The sequence below is a fragment of the Elephantulus edwardii genome, unplaced genomic scaffold (assembly GCF_000299155.1).
Source record: "Elephantulus edwardii isolate Elephantulus edwardi_28Jun2011 unplaced genomic scaffold, EleEdw1.0 scaffold00106, whole genome shotgun sequence".
Lineage (NCBI taxonomy): Eukaryota > Metazoa > Chordata > Mammalia > Macroscelidea > Macroscelididae > Elephantulus > Elephantulus edwardii.
Window position 1 is genome coordinate 9,594,531 of NW_006399856.1, and position 15,198 is coordinate 9,609,728.

The 15,198-nt window shown below is 38.5% G+C and overlaps 1 protein-coding gene across 4 annotated transcripts in view; it reads left to right on the top strand.

The window, feature by feature from the left end:
• Positions 1-12,202, top strand: part of ERBB4 (v-erb-b2 avian erythroblastic leukemia viral oncogene homolog 4) — a 1,418,810-nt gene extending 1,406,608 nt beyond the window's left edge. For 2 of the 4 annotated variants that reach the window (XM_006891926.1, XM_006891927.1), the window contains exons 26-28: positions 3,655-3,702; positions 4,992-5,289; positions 11,710-12,202. In XM_006891926.1, coding sequence (XP_006891988.1) covers positions 3,655-3,702; positions 4,992-5,289; positions 11,710-12,155 — 792 coding nt within the window. In that variant the 3' untranslated portion in view covers positions 12,156-12,202. The remainder of the gene's footprint in view (positions 1-3,654; positions 3,703-4,991; positions 5,290-11,709) is intronic. The other 2 variants (XM_006891929.1, XM_006891928.1) reach the window with 1 other exon arrangement.
• Positions 12,203-15,198: the final 2,996 nt, after the last annotated feature.

The following is a 15,198-nucleotide window of genomic DNA, read 5'->3' on the forward strand; positions in this document are numbered from 1 at the left end:
TATCTATCTATCTATCTATCTATCTATCTATCTATCTATCTATCTATCTCCTAAATCTCTACGGGCTTCCCCTGCCCCTAGATACATCCAACTATCTATCTAGTTTTATTTGCTCTATTAAAAAATACTTTCTAAACCTATCAAAAAAACACCATTGTGTTTAATTGTGATAAATGTACAAAGTTACAACCTACTCATTAATACTTTAAAATAATGCAGAATTTTCTATCTTTATAGCTCTCAGCCTGTGAAAATGTAAAAAATGTTGAGCTTGTGTGCTAGAGAAGATAAAATGTTGAGAACCCCTAATAGTTACTATGTGAAAGTGTCTATAAATAAATTAGTACTGATGGATTAGCAGTATCTTACAGAAAGAGTCTATTTTAGTTAAGCAGGGTTAGATTGTTTCTTGATTCTACAACTTTAATCCTATAGACAGTATTGATATCAACAACTATGAAGATAACTGCAGTTCTCTCTTATTAAGTACATGTCCCATTTAGATAGATGGTGAGTATTAGGAGTGTATTTCTGTTTGCTTACAAAGAAGTTAGTTGCATGATAACAATGTCACAGGACACAATCCATCTGGTTGGCAATGTTAAACTATTTGGGACTGCTATCAGATCATGTAAATATGAGAAATGTCCATGTTATAAGACAAAGGCTCAATAATGTATCGTTCAATTAAGAAGATTAATTTCAGTGCATGATGTATTTTAAAGAGCATTTAACACTATCTTTGATATATTTACTGACACTTGGTCCTCTCTATAACCTCTGGCACTTGAGTCCCAGTTAATCATGCGATGTCCGAGTGACATGGCCGTGTAATATCTACCACCCTTCCAAATCCTCCCACCAAGAACCAACTTCTCGTAGCCTGTCAGCTCCTAACCCGCCTCGTTCTGTCTCCATCCTGCTGACAGCAAAGCCCTTCACCGGCTAATTTAACAGATGCACCGAGGGCTGCTGCCTAAAGATCTGCAAAGCTGGGTGGTGATGGGCAGCCGAAAGTGGCACAGTGAACACAAGCGCCTTTTGACTGAGAGCACTGCTTTGTTCCGCTTAGAACTCTCAGGTCACTCCCACTCATTCCCACTGCTGTGAGGATCTTCATTTCCACTCACCAATTTCCTTGCAGCTGTCATTCTTCCCAATATTAAAAGTTCAGCCCTTTAAGTGGAGGGGGTTTGGGGGAGGTGGGTATGAGAAGAGCTCGATTGAAACTAAAAACAGCCAAAAACAACAAGTAAAATCTGGCTTGGCTCTCAAGTACAAAATGTTATTTTCAAAGCCTATAAATTATGACATAGTGATTAACATGCAATTTAAATATATTTAAACAACAATTATATCGCATTCCTAGCCCAGCTAATTGGCCTCACAGCTGTTCTCTTGGAGCTACATTGCCCTTCAAAGGGGGGGGGGGCGATGAAAGAGATGCTTTTTATCATGGAAAACAGATAAAAAGCAGAAGGGGGGAAAAGGAAGCACAAAAATCGAAAAAGCAGCCAGTAACCCTAAAACAATGAATGCTATGGAGCCTTTGCTTAGCTTTTATTCTATTTTAATGCTGAAAACGGAGCAAACATTATAACTCTCTGGGTACTCTGATGCCATTTGGCAATAGGTCCAGATACAGAGTTGGCAGGATGTGGGCTGAATGAAAGACTTGTCAAAACAGAGGCAAGAACTGCATTCTAATACAGTATGGTCTTACTTGATGGCTTAAAACACACCAACTACAAGAGGGTCTAGTTACTTAAATACAGTGTCCTTACAAATGAAGGAGTTAACGCCATGATGATAAATGTAGATAATAAGGTTTGATCAGTTCCCTCTCAAGTTTTATAAAACACAAGACGTGCAGCAGTCAATGCTGGTCCTTCAACTCTGATTCTAATCTAGTATCACCTACTTCAGCAGCTACTGCAGATGTAAAGCATCCTGGTAATTACAAATATTTTGGAATACTTTGCTATTTAATATATAAGCCAATTATAGTCTTGATCAAGAAGAAGGTAGCAGGAGTGGCATCCACTTCCTAAATAACGTGCCTCCGGAAACTCTATGAACTTTGATAAATGTCGATGGTTGTAGAGGGGCTTCAGGGCTTTTGTTCATAGGGTCGCTGTGAGTCGTGCTCGACTCAAAGGCAATCAACAACAACAACATTCTTGATCAAGCCACTGTCAATTCAGTTCTGACTCCTGGTGACCCAGTGAGCCACAGTAAACCTTCCACAGGGTTTTCAGTGGCTGATCTTTCAGATGTGGATCTCCAGGCATTTCTTTAAAGCACCTCTGGGTTGTCTTGAACCTTCAGTCTTTTGCTTCACAGCCCAGTATGTTAACCATTTACACAACTCAAGCCCCTTCATCAATGGCACTGCCCATAATAGTTTATTATATTTACTTGCTTGGTCTGTACATTGCATTATTATACTATAAGACTATAGATAAGCCTGGCTTTGTTCTTTTATTTTTAAAAATTATTATACTGAGCATTATGCTGAGTGAGCTAACTCAATCCAAAAAGGACAAATACTGTATAAAACCATTATTATAGAATGAGTATGAGGATCCAAAACAGGGCAGATGGTGGAAATAGAGGGTTGTGGATGGGGGAGGGTCTTAATCAATTTGATTTACAGGGTGTTGCACAATTTGATGGGTGGGTGGGGTGAAATAAATGGGAAGGACCTTTTGTGAAAAACATTGTATTCAAACTTTGTAAATAAATCAGAATAAAAAAGAATAAAGTAGAAGCACAATGAGAAAAATTATATTAAAACCTGCTTTATCTTGTTTCTAAAGAAATAGAAAGCATGTTTCTAGGAAATAAACTGATTTCCCAAGATTCCTGCTTTTTCTTAATTTATGAAAAGAAATGATAAGCCAGAAGAGATACATTTTTTGTTTTATTGAGGGAGCTGTGCTGGAGTAGTCTGTAGGGAGTGGCACTGCTAATCCAAATGTAGTGCCTCTTTGCCGGTTCAAATCCACCAGCAGCTCTGCAGGAGGTAGATAGCCAATCGCTTGTCTTCTGGTTTACAGCCTCTGAAAACCTACTGGAGGGTATACTATGGGTTGGTTCCAAGTTGGCGGTAATGAGTTTAACTAATTTTTTTTTTCTTAAGGAGATACTAAAAAGTTAATATTACTTAGAAATGGTAAAAAAAAAAATAAATGTCACCTGGCAGTAAAAATTATTCCAGCAAAACTGAAATCTGTATCTCCCTCCTTCTAGATGAGTTTCTTTTTCACAATAGAGAAGTTAACACTGTGGTCTATGACCATCTCTGTAATTTGATATATAAAAATAACCTTGTTCCTTTCTTTCTCCAAGAGATAATGAAAAAAATTCTAGCTTATAATTTGTTTATTGATATTTTTTACTGCTTCTTTGACATTTTCCTTTGCAGATATTGAATGAAAGTTTTTCTTTTTTCTGAAACAACTTTTCTTGTAGTCAGAGTGCAGAAAATTTTACTGTTTAGCAAACTTCACTGTTGTGCATGCTTCCGCTTTGTTCATACAACTCATATGGCTTTTCTTTTTCTTTCCTTTCTTTATTTTACCCTTTTTTTTTTCCTTTTTGGTTCATTCATGTGACCTCTTATATCCATCATTCCATTTTCTTTCCTATTAGAGTGAAATTGGACACAGCCCTCCTCCTGCCTACACCCCTATGTCAGGAGTAAGTATTTCACAATCAACACTCATCTCTTAGTTGTTTTGATCTTTGCTTGCCATGTTTCCTCTCTTGTTTCTTCATAATTTCTTCATTTTCCTTTTTTGCCAACAGTGAGTTTAGAATTTGTTTCAAGACTATTTAGCTCCCTTTGTGTGTATGTGTGTGTGTGTGTGTTTTTCTCAGTAGATAAAAACCAAAATTGAGACAGCGTGCATCAGCAGTAGCTTTCACTTTTATGGAAAGATTTACCAAACTCACAAATTATGTTTCTGGGAGAGAAATGATCTGCATTCCATTCTCCGCTGGTGGAGAATCTCAGTGTTGATTCTCTAGTTAGTTACTTGGGATTCAAAAATCATAGTAAGCATAGAATGAAGATCTCAGAATTCAAAGTGTGTCATTCATTCTACTTCTGTTCTTAATGAAGGTTATTTTAAACTAAAGGAGCTGCCATTTTTTGTTAAAACATACTTTAAATTTTATGTGGCAAGCAGACAATTGTTGGGAAAGAACTTCAAAGACTTAATTAGACCATCTTTTAGTTGTTGAGTAAATTTATTTTCAATATGTAAACATCTATCTATCCAACTATTCTAAGTTTATAAGCACAGAGAACAAGGTGAAGTGAAACAAAGAAGTTTATCATCAGTTCTCGGGTGAAATTTCTGTGATCCCAGGCCAGAGAGAGGCAGTGGGAGGGGGAAGTAGCAAATGAGAAAATTAGGTCAAATTGTATAGGTAGGAGTTTGGGTAGTTAGCTCGGTGGTCAGCTCCATGGAGGACACTGATTGGGTTCCCAAATATGGAGTTCAGTCCCTTTAGGTGAATTATGTGATTGCTGATGGTAAAGCAAGATGTGGTTGGTGGTCGTGCTCTCTTCTGGGTGGCCATACCATCTTACACCAGACAGATTGGAATGTCTCGCAGGAGGTACAGTCAACATGGAATGTTGTCCAGCTCCCGGGTGGCCTTTCAACTACTACTGAGTAATTTCCAACACATAGTGACCCTCGATCAGTTTTTGGAATTGTAGATGTTTATAGGAGGAGACATCCATCTTTCTCTCATCGAGTGGTTGTTTGCTTCAAACTACTAACGTATCATTTACCAAGGCTCATTATTAGGTGTCTCCATTCTATATCTGAATTCATTAGACATTGGAGGGGAAAAAAAATCAGTAAAAGATGGTGAATTTTCTTTGAAAGATAAACTTTTGTCTCACTTTGATTATTAGTATATATCTTTCACATTTGTTCCTAACCACAGCTGCAATATGTTTCTGTTGTTTACAGAACCAGTTTGTATACAGAGATGGAGGCTTTGCTCCAGAACACGGGGTGCCTGTTCCCTACAGAGCCACAACCAGCACCATCCCTGAAGTTCCAGTGACTCAGGGTGCTACAGCCGAGATCTTTGATGACACCTGCTGCAATGGTACCCTGCGTAAGCCTGTGGCACCCCACGTCCAAGAGGAGAGCAGCACACAGAGGTACAGTGCAGACCCTACTGCATTTGCCCCGGAACGGAGCCCACGAGGAGAGCTGGATGAAGAGGGTTACATGACTCCCATGCGAGACAAACCCAAGCAAGGTACAGTCAGAATATTCAGAGCTAACTGCTCTTCAACAAGAGTATCCCTCAAAATTAGTCAAGTATGAAAGGAGAATACTTGACAGTTGAAATTATGTGATGTCCGTGGTCAAGGTCCCTCCCTTTCAAAGAAGCACTTTCAAATCAGCAATATACTCAGCATGTAGTGACTTTAGAAATCAAAATCTCAGACTCCATGTGAGTTAGAGATGCTATTTCCAATTTCCACAAAGTTCCCGAGTGTATTCGTACATACCAAGATTGAGAAGCACGGATCCACAGTGCTCCTGACTGTAGTATTCCAATAAAGTAGCATATCTGAAGACGCCAAGGTCATTGACTTACTGGGCTAATTGTGCAGATCATAAAAAAAACCCAAAAAACAAAAAACCAACAAAACCCAGGCATTATGTGCAGAAGCTTCCCAAACTTTTGGTGGTGCCAATAATGATTTGGTTATTCTATTAAAATGATGTCTTTTTATTATAAAACAATTATTATTCCTTATGATGACACATTTACAAAGTAAAGTTCTGATCCATGAATGTATACAGATTGTATAGATTTCTATGTATAACACCAATCCTTGAGGATATGAATGGCTTGTGATTTTATCAATTACAGCAGTGATTCATAGCAGATATTTTAAATGCCAAATTACTGTCTCAGAAATAAATTGTCTTCTATGTTAAAAGCATCATAGAGAAAGAAGATGGATGTTTATTTGTTACTGTAAAAGGATGAGCTTGTCTTTCAGGATATTCAGGTCAACAATAAACTATATCTCAAGACTCTATAAAAGCTCATTTTGATATTTTATTAATTGTCATATTCACATTTGTAAAACATAGAGACTTTTAATTATATATGTCACTTGTGATGCGGAGTTTTACATGTTATGCTCCTAACTGAAAGGTCAGAAGTTCTGATCCTCCAGCTACTTCAAGAAAGAAACATAGACAGTCTTTCTAAGAAGGTAGTGCCAGAAGTGACACAGGAAGTCCCTGCCCCTCCCCAAACTGAAGCCAAATGTTAAAGGCCAAGGAAGTAGTTCTGATGGACATCCACAGCCACAATAAAAGGAAGATCCACACGTCACCCATCTTCTGACCCCCTAAGACGCTGAGACTCTGAGGGTAGCCCTAATACCCCTGGAAGAATGCTCCCAGGAGAAACAAACTTGACTACTAAGCCATCATCAAGTTGCCTCAGACCACTGAGTCAGCCATGAAGAAGATAGAAGATAACAACACACTTGTGTTCATTGTGGATGTCAAGGCCAACAATCATCAAATCAAACAAGCTGTAAAGAAGCTCTATGACATTGATATGGCCAAGGTCAACACCTTGAGCAGGCCTGATGGAGAGAAGAAGGCCTATGTTCCTTCCACTTGCTCCTGACTATAATGTTTTACATATTGCCAACAAAATTTGGATCATCTAAACTGAGGCCAGCTGACTAATTATAAATACAAATTAAAAAAAAAAAATAGACCGTCTCCTCCCATAAAGATTTAAACCTTTGGGAACTTGGAGCAATTCCATGAAGTCAGAATCAACTCAATGGCACTAAGTTTGGTTTTGGTTTCGTTACAGATATAAATTACATTAAAATTTAATAGGGAAAAGGGTGGACAGTCTCCACCTGTGGGATTTACTACCTCTGAAAACCCACTAGAGGGTCGGCTATGGGTCGGCTCTGACTCCAAAGTACCCAATAGTATTAAAATAGGAAGGCACTCTGAGGGCTCACTGGTAAAGCGTTGTGCTGACCGGTGGCTCAAACCCACCAGTTGCTTTGTGGGAGAAAACTAGGAATTGAGTGACAAAATTGTTATGCACTTAGCTACTAACTGAATAGTCAGGGGTTTGAAACCCCTGCAGATACAAAGCGGGGGGGTGGGGGGAGGAGACCTGGGGAGCAGCTATCATAAAGATTAACAAATAAAACCCATTTAGCTATCATAAAGATTAACAAATAAAACCCATTTACTGCCTTATTCCAAAACATTGTTATTCCAAAACATTGCAATAATTAGCAATGAAACTCTCTGGGTAGGTTCTACTTAGGCATATAGTGAGCTTCTATGTTGGGATTTATTTGACAGAACTAAAAAGCAGATGAGTATAAAAGTTTAAAAGCACTGAAGAGTCATTTAGCTATGCACCCATTTCCTCCTTAATGCTGTGGTTATATTCCAAGACAACAAACCAATGTTATGTGAAAATAGAGGATGGCCATGGCAGGTCACAAAGTGGAAGATGACTAGATAATTCTCTAACTGCCATATTATATGATTACTTAACTGAGATTCAAAGCTGAGTGAAGCTGACATGTCACCTTAACTATCACTGTTAGCATTGTTTACTCCTCACACCTCAGCATCTGTGACTGCCAGATGTGCACTACAAATGCACAAAATGATCAGGGTGTAGGTATTTTATTTTTACTTAGATCTAAATGTCAGATAACAAGATTGTGTGTAAGTGAGTATTAAGTGAAGGAGCTCAGTAGTGGCAGGAATGTAAATTGTGATAAGATTTGGCAGATCTCTTCTGAATGGAGCAGAATCCTCCAGGGGGGATAGTATCTACTCAATCAAGTAGTGAAGTTTATTTCTCCATCTCTAACTGATTTTCTATACAAGTGGACCTCAGAACACTAACTACATATGATGTATTGAGAAAAAAGTTATATAAGGAATAAGAGAGGCAAGTTACTCTTCAGAGAGTACCCCCAGACATTATATCTGAGAAGTTAAAAGACTCAGTGCTTTCTATGCACTAGCTTAATCATCAAACAGTATAGAAATTTAGGTAGAATTCCTATGCTTTTAATTCAGAAGTGACCTAGTGGTAAGAAGCTGTACTGTAATCCCGAAGGCATGTGGTTCAAATCTACCAACTTTTCTCCATGGGATAAGAAAGGGCAGTCTTCTTCTTTGCAGTTTACTGCCTCTGAAAACCTGCTGAAGGATCAGCTGTGAGTTAGTTCTTACTTGATGAAGTACAACAACCACAACTCAATGGTACACAACAACACAACAGCAAAGCCTACTCTGGTGGTCTAATGACAAGAAGCTGAGCTGTAATCCCCAACTCATGTAGTTCAAGCTCACCAGCTGCTCAGTGGGAGAAGGATGCATATTGTCCTCCTATGTGATTAACTGTCTCTGAAAACCCATCAGACGGTCAGTTATTGGTCATTTCCAGCTCTGTAGTGCATAGCACAACAATACACATAACATGCTTCCCTTCTCAGAGTGTGGTGAAGATATGAGAATGCCTTTAAAATTACCCAACGTGATGGAGCAGTCATTACTATCTTTACTGCATTTACTGTTATTACCAATTGTTGTTGTTGTTGATTGCCTTTGAGTTGAGCACCTAGTGACCTCATGTACAAAAGGCCTGAAGTCCCTCTAAAATCATCGACATTTATCATAGAGTTTCCAGAGGCAAGTTATTTAGGAAGTGGATGCCACTTCTGCTTCCAAGTCATTACTAACATATGACACTAAATATTTAACTGTATCAAGTATGGCCATATCCAGGGGATAATAACTTCGAGCTGTTTCAAAGTGGTGGAATCTTATCATCTCCAAAATAGGACCAATTCAGAGTCTCGTTTTTGTGCTCATAGTAAAATAGAGGACAAGAGAAGGGTATACACATTATCACATAAAAGGAGCTAGTTAACCTTGAGAATAAAAGTATTAACTAACAGCAGTGCTTTTAAAATTCTAGGTCAGTACCCTTGCTGGCCTTATTTATTAGGTTGAACTATACAAAGTGGTGGCTGTTTTACTCACCTCACTCTTTTTACTGTGTGTCATCGTGTGCATTCCAACTCACAGACATCCTTTCGGCCCAAGGAAAGCTGCTGTACACGGTTTCCTGGGTTGTAATCTGTCCTAGAGCCGATAACTCTGTGTTTTCTCCTGCTGATGAGCTGGAGGGTATGACCTGCCTATCTTTTGCTTGGAAGCTGAACTCTTAGCCATTGTGTCACCAGGTGTCTGTCCACTGACATCAATACAGATCTCACTCACTCACTACTATTGAGGGACCTGAGTGCCGTTGATATTCAGTGGGTTTTTGATGGAACGCAACAACCACAACTCAGTGGTGCACAACAACACAACAGCAAAGCTAGAAAAATAAGAACTATTCTGGTGGGCTAATGACAAGAAGAAGAGTTTTTGAAGGTCTTTTAATCACAGAGGAGATTGCCCATCTTTCTCCTGGGGAGCTGCATATGATGTATATAATTGTATTTCCTTTCCAAGGATACATATTGCCAAGCAAGCCAACTAGAGACATCTTCAGAATCATTGGGTTTGTTTTATTAGTTGAGTTTTTTTGCCCCAGAGGTTTCCAACCCTGTGTTCCTGTTGTTGGTGGTGTTAGGAGCCCTTGAGTTGACTATGATGGACGCTGAGTAACAGATTGGAGCCTTGCTTTCTCTCATGCCATCCTCACCCTCTTGATCATGCTCAAGTTCATGGTTTCAGTCACTGTGTCAGACTCTCTTGGTGAGGATCTTCCTCTTTTTTCACTTACCCCTCCTGACAACATGCTCAGAGTATGGGAGACGATGTGTTACCATCCTTGCCTCTAAGGACCGTTTTGCTTGTACTTCCTCCAAGACCAATTTGTTTGTTTGTTTTTTCAGAAGTCCGTGGTATATTCAGTACTCTCTTAACACCACAATGCAAAGGCGTCACTTGTTCTTCAGTCTTATTTATGCATTGTTCAACTTTGTGAATCATAGGAAACAATTGAAAATATCATTCATAGCTTGAAGATTTTACTCTGAACTCATTTTTCCCCCTGTACAAGTAACAACAGTGCACTTGGAAGCCTTACAGAAAACTTGCAGAATTAAATGCAACTTCTCATGGCATGATGTTAAATTATAGACAATTAGGCTTTCTACCATCTTTTCTAAAATTATTCATTTCTCTATGATGTTGTCCTTATGTTCCACTGAGTCAGAATCAACTCAGAGCTAATCCTCCAGCAGATTTTCAGAGGCTGTATTGTATGGGAGGAGACTGCCCGTCTCTCTCCCAGGAGCAGTTGGTAGATTCCATCCATGTGTCTTTAGGTTGGTAACACAATTCGATACCATTAGCCACCAGAGCTCCCTAATCTATACATATTCAAAGACTATTTAACCCTGATAGTCAATCTTTATCTTCCAGCATAAGTTATTGACCTCTAAGAAATAGAAACATTTAAAGAGCTGATTTCCAAATATGTTGTTTATTGTTATGTGCCATCGAGTTACTTGAGACTCATAGCAACCCTGTGTACAGCAGCCCTAAACCTTGCTCTGTTCTGTGCCAGTCTCATTGTCTCTGACACAACTAACCTGATTACCCCAGTCACTGAATCAATCCACCTCATAGAGGATCTTCCCCTCCTGTGCTGTCCTTCCATCCTCCCAAGCATGACATCCCTCTCCAAGGACCAGTCCCTTCTTGCTACATGTCCAAAGTATGTCAGATGAAGCCTCAGAATCCTTGCCTCCAAGGAGCAGCCTGTTTTAACCCTTTCCAGGATGAACCTGTTCATTTTCTTAGCAGTCCATGGTACATTCAATACTATTCTCCAGCACCGCAAAGGCTTCGATTCTCCTCTGATGCATAGCAAGTGATTTTAAATACCATGGCCTGTATCAAGCACATCTTAGTCTCCAGAGTGACACCATTGCTCTTTAGTACTCTGGAAAGGTCCTTAACAGCAGACCTTCCCATCACAATACATCTTTTAATTTCCTGGCTGCTGGTGCTGTTCATTGTGGAGCCAAGCAAACTAAAGCTGTTAACAATCTCAATCTCTTCACCATCCATAATGATGCTGCCAGTTGGCCCAGTGGCAAGAATCTTTGTCTTCTTGACATTGAGCCTCAGTCCATTTTGAAGGCTGCAGTCCTTGACCCTGCACAGCAAGTGCGTAAGAAAGAAAAAATGCACTTTAAAGGAGAGAATGAGAAATCTAGGAGACAGGAACTGATTCTGGCCTTCCTGATACCTAGCTTGTCAGTAGCACTTTGTTTGACTTCCTCTTTTTCATGTGACTACTGCACTGCCAAACCCAGACTCTTGTAGTTGAAATCCACTAGCACTTCTCCACCACAGAAGATGAGTAATCTCCTTCCATGAGATTTACAGCCTCTGAAAACCTACTGGAGGGTTAGCTTGGGTCTGCTCTGCCTTACTGCCACATATCAACAACAACAACATGCTAATCTATAAAATTTCTGAGAATTATTTCAGATCTATCTTTGGCTTTGAATGTCCTAGAGGGGAAGAAAAGAGATTAAACTGTCTGTGTAAACATTGTCTGATTAACATTTTCAGGAAAGGATTTAATAAACGGCTTTTGTTTATTTTTTTTTTTTAACTTCTACAGAATACTTGAACCCTGTGGAAGAGAATCCCTTCGTGTCTCGGAGGAAAAACAGCGACCTTCAAGTTTTGGATAATCCTGAATACCACAGTGCTTCCAGCGGTCCACCCAAGGCAGAAGATGAGTATGTGAACGAGCCACTGTACCTCAACACCTTTGCCAATGCCTTGGGGAATGCCGAGTACCTGAAGAACAACATACTGTCTGTGCCAGAGAAGGCCAAGAAAGCTTTCGACAACCCTGACTACTGGAACCACAGCCTGCCACCTCGGAGCACCCTTCATCACCCAGACTACCTGCAGGAGTACAGCACAAAATATTTTTATAAGCAGAATGGACGCATCCGGCCCATGGTGGCAGAGAATCCTGAATACCTCTCTGAGTTCTCCCTGAAGCCAGGCACTGTGCTGCCTCCGCCACCCTACAGACACCGAAACACTGTGGTGTAAGCTCAGCAGTTACTTTTAGATGGTGAGACACACCCACTCCAATCTCCTTTGACCCCTCTCTTTCTCTTGTGGTCTTCCTTCTACCTAAGGCCAGTAGTTTTGACACTTCCCCATGGAAGATCTAGCAATGCAATGGTTGTTTTGTGCTTATCTAACTTGAACTTTAGAAGGAAGAGCTAAAGGAGAAAGACAGGAGGAACCACACTGTTTCTTCATTTCTCTGCATGAGTTTGCCAGGAGAATGAAACAGAGTAGAAGGACCAGCAAACTTAAGGCAACGCTACCTGCTGTCAAAGTAGTTTTTAATTTTTGTTTCTTTTCTTTCTTTTTTTTTTTTAGGTGAAAGATTTATTGTTTCTATTCCTAGCCTCAGGAACTAATATGTGCATATTTAGTATCCCTGGGAATCACTGTTAAGTTTCCATTAGAATGAAAGGACAACCTTTGCTACCACATACGATAGTAACTGAGAGTGGGAATCCTATATCTTTCTCCAACAATTTTTGCCCAGGCGAGTAAGACTGGCCAACTCAAGAGCTTTCATGTTTTTTGAATTTACATTAAAGGAATCCCTTCCTAGCAATTAAGTTTGGAGAATTCTTTTTTTCTTTGTCCTGTCAATTTGTATTAGTTCCTCCACTAGTCTTGGCTTTAACTTTGAGTTACAAAGATTTTTTTTTTCTTCACCAAAGCTGCTTCTGTGTTGATAGAAATTGACAGAATTTAAATAAAAAATACTGTCATATGAAAAAAGCCAGTGTTATAAACATACTCTTTAAAAGGAGAGGCCAAGATATAGTTAAATCCAACATAAAATCTTGCTTTCATGCTTTAGACTATTGAATACATACTCATCCCAATTGTTTTATTTTTTAGTATTTTTTTTCATCTCTCATAAACAGAATAGAACTTGATAAGCAGTTGGTAATCTTAAGATTATAAGGGAAACTAAAGAGACAGTTCCTTGTGGTTCATAAAGACTACTGACACTTTCAGGGGTGGTTCAATGGCATAACCCATTGAACCAGAAGAACACACTGGATTGGGTATGTCTACCTGGTAGATACTCAGAAATGTAGATTGCACTTAAACTATAGTTTTATTTGTTCTCTTTATGAACTCCATTTTGGAAGCAATATGGAAGCAACCAGCAAATTAATTAATTTAAGTACATTTTTTTTTTTCAAATAGCACTCTGATAAAGATAAGACTGTGAAATACCAAATCAAGAAAATTAGGACTTTGGAATAGTATCCAGGGATGGTGGGGAGAGAGCCAGCACATTATCTACATGTGACATCACATTTGCTACTCAAGGAAAGTTGTTCAGTTTGTATCCTCCATATGACCGGACACAAGTAAGAACTGGATTGAATTCCATGGAATTTGTAGTACAAGGACTCTGTTTATACTAAGTAGAAGATAACTCTTTGCACATAATTGGTATAATAGTAATAAAAAGACGTAAACATTCACAGCTCATAGTTAGGTCATTCATTGGGTCTTCAACTGTAAATAAACATGAAACATGAAGAAACTTCTCATGCATATTTTAATATCAAACATACTAATCTTTTGATGCGTTGTATAATTCATTTTGTTTTAAAATACAGCACCATAGTTCTAGACCATCTTATTCTGTATCTTTGTGAAATAATACACACTGAGATAAAAGTGAATGATGGGTTCTGATGACAGGGACGCCTCTGCAGTAGAAGGGAACTTCAAACTAGCAATTAGCATAATTAGATATGTCTCTTTTTTTCTCTTTAAGTCGTTGGATTTTTAAAAATGTTTCTTTCTCACGTTAAAGTATTGGGGTCAAATTAGGGTCTGTAACCTAAATGAAAAATTTAACATTTCGATGGTGAAACAGAGAATTTAAAGGGAAAAAAATTCAAGGACAAAAGACTAGCTTTTGTCTATCTTAAAAAAAAATAAAGATCCATTCACCCAGCTCGCTTGTTCATTCAAACAACATTTATTAGAGTCTATTGGAAAGACTGTATAATGCCTGGATCCTTGACGTCAAAGTTTTACAATGTAGGAGACTTACTTGGAATAATATTTTAATTCCTCCGTCAGTTTCTAGAATCAGATTACAGAGAATAATTTGTGAGTAGCTCTCATAAAATCAGTTGTTTGGCAAGAGATCTCCTGTGAACTCATTTGGAACATTAATTAAACATTTTAAATTACTAAAGTTGACAAATAGAATAGTTTCAGTATTTTTTTTAATTCACAGATAAACTAGTTCAAAATAAAAGCACAAGGCTTGATAATTGGATTCTAATATTTTCATTCACTCAAAAGCAGATTTTGGTCTTTAGTCCAGAACCTTGGAAATATTGGAAAAGGTCTCCCCCTAAACTATGAGAAGTGAGGCAAGCTGAAAGAGGGAGCTGGAACAGCCAAGATTGGTAAGGTACTTCCCAGTGAAGTTCAGTCGGTCATGCGCTCCCCTGGTCGAACACTTCAGAGGCCATAATCAAACGGCGGAAAGACGTCCACTTATTCAGAGAAGTCACCACAGAAAGATAGCCTCACATCAGTAATTATGAAAAATTGGTATTTTATAATTACTATCTTCTAGGTCATTCTGCCTAATTTGTCACATATAGTACCTTTTTTGAATCCTAAAACTTGACCTTTTCTTCTTCTTTACAATATCTATATGGTGAATACTTGGGTATGAAAATTTAAAAATCATCTATTTTAGAAGAAGCAAGAAACACAATTAGAAATATTTGGTGAATGTGGTCTCCTTTATTCTAAGAATAGAACGCTTTGTATGGTCATGTTTCCCTCTGTTGATAACTGGAAGTGACTGACTGCAAGTCTAACCCAAAATAACTTCAAATACTCCTTAGGTACTACACTTAAGATTTCACTTGAATGATTTTTATAGCACATACTTAATTTTTTTCTCTGTTTTGTCCCTAAGAAAATATATTTGAAATGTATAAGAAAGAATTTTAAAAATCAGCCCTATATGTTCCAGAGAAATGTTTTAGCTAAGCAGAAATTAAAAAAAAATTTATTA